Here is a 2,956-nt window from a genome sequence, read left to right as displayed (position 1 = left end):
ACTGCGTGAGCTCAGCCCCAGCAGAAGCTTATAGACTCCAGCAGAACCTCTGCCCCTCGGCTACAAACCAAACAGTTGAGAGATCAACAAACACAATTATGTGAATTTAATCTTGCTATCTTGCTAATGACATAACCTGTGAGTTAAAGAGACCTGTGCTTTAAGCTGTTGTTAATGTGACATGTCAAAACAAGGAGAGTTTCTGACCAAGATTCAGTTGAAATGCATGTCAAAACGCCCAGAAATATACATTTCCATTAAAAGTCTTTCATCCAATAAAGCATTTAGTTATGCATATTGCAACTGAGCGATTATAGGACCAAATGAGGATGACCACATTGCTTGAGCACATAAGCTGAGGTCAAAGATGAGAGGTCACAGGTTAGTGAGTTTGGTCACATAAGCCCATATGGTTGATTTAAGGTCTTGCATTCCTTTGCACTGAAACAGAAACTTAGTCAGAGCATGATTGTGAAGCAGTGAGACATGTTATTCTTATATGACAAGGCCAGTCATGAATTATGACAGGAAGGAAAGTGAAAACTTATATGTGTGAGTGTGAAGCAGAGGAATCAAATAGGAAATACGAATAAAAGAGAAGAAATTTGACTGTCTGTATAGGCTATTAAAAAAATAAAAATAAAAAACTGACTAGTGAGGGTGTATGAGAGAAGAAAAGACGCCAAAAAAGATGAAGAAACAGAAGGTGAGAAAAAGAAAAGGCTTGAGAGAGAGAGACCCCTACTGTTCTTTATCGTGGCCTCGTGCTCTTTGAGCCACTGAATGAAAACAAACCGCAGCGGGTCTAAAACTCTCACTTAACAAAATCAGTACTGCCCAATGTGACTGTGCGAGTAAAAGCTCTATTTTAAAGTAAATATACGCTCTATTGCAGGTTGTCTTGAAAACCTCGATTCACCAAATGAATATTTGAATTTGAACATTTGAATTCTTTTTATTTGTTTTTCTAATATTTACTAGGTTCATGACGGAAAGTGTTTCTGTAAATAAACATATTTATCTTTGCAGTGCGTTTGCCTGCGTGTTTGTTGCGCGTTCATTATAGGCCCGGTGTTGTTTTAAACGCCTCGCTGTCAAATGGCCGCGCAATAAAAGCAATAAATTCAGAGGATAATCACCGGCCGAGAGTTACTTGCAGGTGCAGCTTCTGGAGCCGGTGGACAGAAAGCTGTCAAAGATTGAGACTCTGCGCTTAGCCTCCAGTTACATCTCACATCTGGCCAATGTGCTCCTGATAGGGGACGGAGGAGAGGACGCGCAGCCGTGCGTGAGCGCGGTTTACAGCGCGCACGGGGACAGCGGAGGAAAGCAGCCGCGCACCATATGTACTTTCTGCCTCAGCAGCCAGAGAAAAGGGGTAAGAACATTTCAAATGATACATTTGGACATAGATAGTGTCTACATAAATAGTAGCCTAATAATAAAAACTTATCTTTATAACAGCAAACATTTATGAATGGCACATGGGCAGGATGTGCAGATCCACGCACCTCAGAAAGTGTGAAGGACCTCTGTTAAAGAAAGCAATTTTGAGAATAAAGCACAATGTACACATAAACGAAAGGAAACACATTTACGTAACAAAAATAGCTAGCCTAATAGAAGTCCTCATGTTATTAGTTTTAATTATGCCTATAATATATATACAGTGACAGCTTTTTTAAACTTGAATATTTAGTCCCCTCTGATAGGCTACTGATAATGTATTTGGACACATCTTTTGTGCTAGATGCTAATGAAAATGTTAAATATCCTATCTATATTTACTCACAATAGTTTACTCTTTCCCTGTCAAACATTAAATGTCTTTATCAAGGCCTAAACTGAGTTGTTTCCCAATATTCAGAAGGCCTAAAACCTCTAAGCGTCCAATAAAGAAAAACATCATATGAAAAGAGAGAATAGGCTAGGCCCTAATCACAGAGAGATAGTCTAGATCATATATTTGTATGATATGAAATGAATAACCTCTTGTTTTGTCTGTGTGTATTTCCGCAGATAAAGGACGGGACTGACTGTGTCCGTATGCGGGGAATCACTTCACTGCGCGTGACACGCCTGTAGCAGCGGTAGCGGCGCATGAGATAAAGCCGCAACTCAGGGAGCGCGAGAGGTGAGCGAGATTCCTCGCGACGGAGATTTTCGGAAGACTCGCCGTTCAAACAAGAGTTCATTTAGAGTTTTTTGTACTTTTTCTGTGTGTGTTTTGTATAGAGATATGAACATTTAAAATGCAGTGCATAAAATATTTTTTTTTATTTTTCGTTTTATTTTTTGTTAAAGAGAATTTATACGTTTTATACACAAATTGTGAAAACACCATGGTGAAATAAAATATATATTTTTTTCAAATTTCAAATGTCCTCTGTCAGTTATGCGTGGATGGCACATAAAAAAAAAAAAAAATCAAAATTTTTGGGATGTTTTGTGTTGAAAGGACTTTTCTTTCAAATTAAATATTTCTGCAATAAATCTGTTAAGTAAACGTTTTGATGATGATGATGAGTTTTCCGTTTGATGATGAGTTTAAACGTTCTCAGAAGCAGGCCTAAGCATTAATTAATTTTTTAGTACAAAAATCAGTGCTTTGTGGGACGTCCTTATAAAGTTTATAGCCTATATACTGCTACTTTTTAAATTGTATATTATTTTATTTTAAAACTGATTTTCAACTTGTTTTTGAAACCAAGCAATTGCATTGCATTAGTGACTTTTGTGGCTGATGCTTTTCTGGGTTTGTATCCCTTTCCTTGAGAGTTAAAAATCCAAACATGGCCAGGAAAATACAACCAAGTGCTGGAAGAACAGTTCAGGGCTCAGGGGATTTAGGCAGAGCTTCAAATCAATCAGTCATCTGAAAATAAACATTCATTTAATTTCAGAAAAAAACTCATTGATTATCTCTTTTCATAATTTAACTCCTCTATTTCTCTAT

General features: G+C 37.4%; 1 protein-coding gene across 1 annotated transcript; it reads left to right on the top strand.

Annotated features, from left to right (window-relative positions):
- The first annotated feature begins 691 nt into the window (after window positions 1-691).
- Window positions 692-2,257, top strand: LOC107751457 (transcription factor 15-like). Its single transcript, XM_016567203.1, has 3 exons — window positions 692-706; window positions 1,160-1,378; window positions 2,020-2,257. The coding sequence occupies exons 1-3, from the start codon at window positions 692-694 to the stop codon at window positions 2,083-2,085; spliced, it is 300 nt and encodes a 99-aa protein (XP_016422689.1). The 3' UTR covers window positions 2,086-2,257.
- The last annotated feature ends 699 nt before the right edge of the window (window positions 2,258-2,956 follow it).

Source organism: Sinocyclocheilus rhinocerous, unplaced genomic scaffold (genome assembly GCF_001515625.1).
Source record: "Sinocyclocheilus rhinocerous isolate Xijiao unplaced genomic scaffold, SAMN03320098_v1.1 scaffold1654, whole genome shotgun sequence".
In the NCBI taxonomy this organism is placed as follows: domain Eukaryota; kingdom Metazoa; phylum Chordata; class Actinopteri; order Cypriniformes; family Cyprinidae; genus Sinocyclocheilus; species Sinocyclocheilus rhinocerous.
Note: the sequence above shows the minus strand (reverse complement) of the source record. Positions and strands in the feature narration are given on the sequence as shown.

Coding starts and splice junctions, on each gene's coding strand:
- LOC107751457 (XM_016567203.1), top strand. Junction 1,379..2,019: donor TCAGCAGCCAGAGAAAAGGG/GTAAGAACATTT, acceptor GTATTTCCGCAG/ATAAAGGACGGGACTGACTG.